The sequence below is a fragment of the Notothenia coriiceps genome, unplaced genomic scaffold, assembly GCF_000735185.1.
Source record: "Notothenia coriiceps isolate Sejong01 unplaced genomic scaffold, NC01 NC01_scaffold00012094, whole genome shotgun sequence".
Classification (NCBI taxonomy): Eukaryota; Metazoa; Chordata; class Actinopteri; order Perciformes; family Nototheniidae; genus Notothenia; species Notothenia coriiceps.
Window position 1 is genome coordinate 87,274 of NW_011344795.1, and position 2,137 is coordinate 89,410.

The 2,137-nt window shown below is 40.8% G+C and overlaps 1 protein-coding gene across 1 annotated transcript in view; it reads right to left on the reverse strand.

Annotated features, from left to right (window-relative positions):
* The window catches only part of LOC104947161 (potassium voltage-gated channel subfamily KQT member 4), a 41,333-nt gene extending 41,173 nt beyond the window's left edge, over positions 1-160 (reverse strand). The window contains exon 1 of the mRNA XM_010773122.1: positions 133-160. Coding sequence (XP_010771424.1) covers positions 133-160 — 28 coding nt within the window. The remainder of the gene's footprint in view (positions 1-132) is intronic.
* Between the last annotated feature and the right edge of the window lie 1,977 nt (positions 161-2,137).

Consider the following 2,137-nt stretch of genomic DNA (forward strand, 5'->3'; position numbering starts at 1 on the left):
GGGGGGGGGGGGGAACCTGATTCCTGGTCATCTCAGAACAGACAGTCCCCTCCCAAGGGAGACACGTTTTGCCCCGAACGGAGAAATTAATACACCGACTAACCTCTCTCACTCTTATTATTCTCTTCTTACCTTTCCCCTTCATGCACTCAAAAATCATTTGTTCGATTATAACTCCTTCCCTCCTTTGAAGGACGACAATGCTATGAACATCTCAAAAACAGATGTTTTTTTCACATTTTGTTTTAGTACATACTGTATGCTCTTGACATATCCTCCGGCCTGTTGTTTTTAATACGATACCTTATTTCCCCAAAAATCCATCATCTGCCCGGATGAATTGCCCTTGAGCAAGACACGGGATCCCTTCCAGCAGCAGGGCTGCTGTTTTGATAGGGGCCAATTGAAATAAAGTTTTCAGAGATCGATCACGTTATTATCATTTATACTTAGCATCCAAAATCAAGCTCCCTCTTATTGCTTCTTGTCCTCTGTGTCACATACTTGTGTAAGTGGGTAGCAAACCACTTCTGTTAAAAATAAATCTACAGTGGGGCAGGCAAGGAGGTTAACGCAGTGGCTGCAGAATGTGACAAGCCACTGAAAGAGACGTCAGGAAACATGAGACCTGTAGGTGGACTGTGACACTCAGCAGGTGTAAGACAAGTGGAAAGACCTTAACATTTTTAACATAAAGGCATCTATATCTGGTGTTATTAGTGTAATTAAGTCAGCTAAATTAAATGTAAATAGAAGAAAATTGGAAGCCGCATTTGGAAATAATCCTTTTTTTTAAAAGTCTTTCAAACTAACCTTTATTATTAAGGTTGCTTGTTTTTTTTTACAAAAACTTTCAAAATAACAGAAAAGCAATTCATCTTTAGCGTATTTTCAACTTGGAAGACAAGGTTCTTTGGAATGACACTTATGCGTGTTTTAACTTATGCGGTTTTTATTGAATGTAGTCACAGGAAACAGCACCACCCCGTTTATGTGACCATTATTACAAATTCATGAATTTATTTATGTCTTTATCCTCCGCATTATTCACATCTTGCATATGCTTAAACGCAAGTATAGCCCTTTAAGAGAAGACATGACCAGCCTTGCAGGACTGAGAGGACGGAGGGGGAAAAGATAGAGGGGCAGTGAGGGAGGGGAAGTCAATTAGGCAGGGCAGTATCACAAATGAGAGATTATATTCCCACTCGGGAGGAAAGAGAAGGAGGGAATGATGGAAGAGAGAGAGACTGACGGGAGAAGAAAAGGCATTTGGGCCATAAAGGATTCTTAATGGAGCAGAATTTACACATCCTGCTGAGGTGAACAGATAAAAAAACAGCACGAGCATATGAACAACAAGCATCCAATCTGCAGTCCTTCGCAGGTTAAAAACCTAACAGAAAGTGGCTTTCTCGCTTCACCCTTTATGGTGCTACTCCACTCTTCTTTCTCTCTTACTTAGTCATCAATAAAAACACATTCAGGCACTGACTTAACAAGCAAACAGCAAGACAAAAAGCTATTTTCTGACGCTACTTAGACCATTAATAAATAAAAAAACCACCAAATGCGTCAGTGGTTTTTTCGAGGATGCCAAACGGCGGAGTGGCAATTTTAGTGGATTTTGTGTTGCATGGTTGAAGACCTGGAAAAGCAGACCAGACTGTTTCCATGACCCAGGTGAGAAAGTAGATTAGCTCAGAGCGGGTTCAGAGGGAAGGAAAACTGCAAGGATAGAGTGAACACATTCAATCAACAAGCTGTCTGGGCTAAATGAGTTTAATAATGTCACAAAGGCAATTCACCTTTATTGAAAAGCTTGCATTCTGTGTGCAGCAATGTTCGCACAAAAGACTTGTGAAGAATTAACCGTAGCCATAAAGACAGTCGATATTTCAAAGCCACTTTGACCAAACTATCAGTGGAGAGGTTATTGAGAGCATTAGGCTGTGAGTCCTGTTGTGGGTATCTCCCTCAGCATCTATAAATAATGTGGCTTTAGGCGCAAGCTTTCATAAACAGAAGCCATCACGTGTGCTTCTGCCATAAAAGGTTAAAGTGAAGGGATTCCCACACGCCATGGGGACTTTATCTGGCCAACATTTATATGAAATGAGAAGTAAAGAAATAAAGT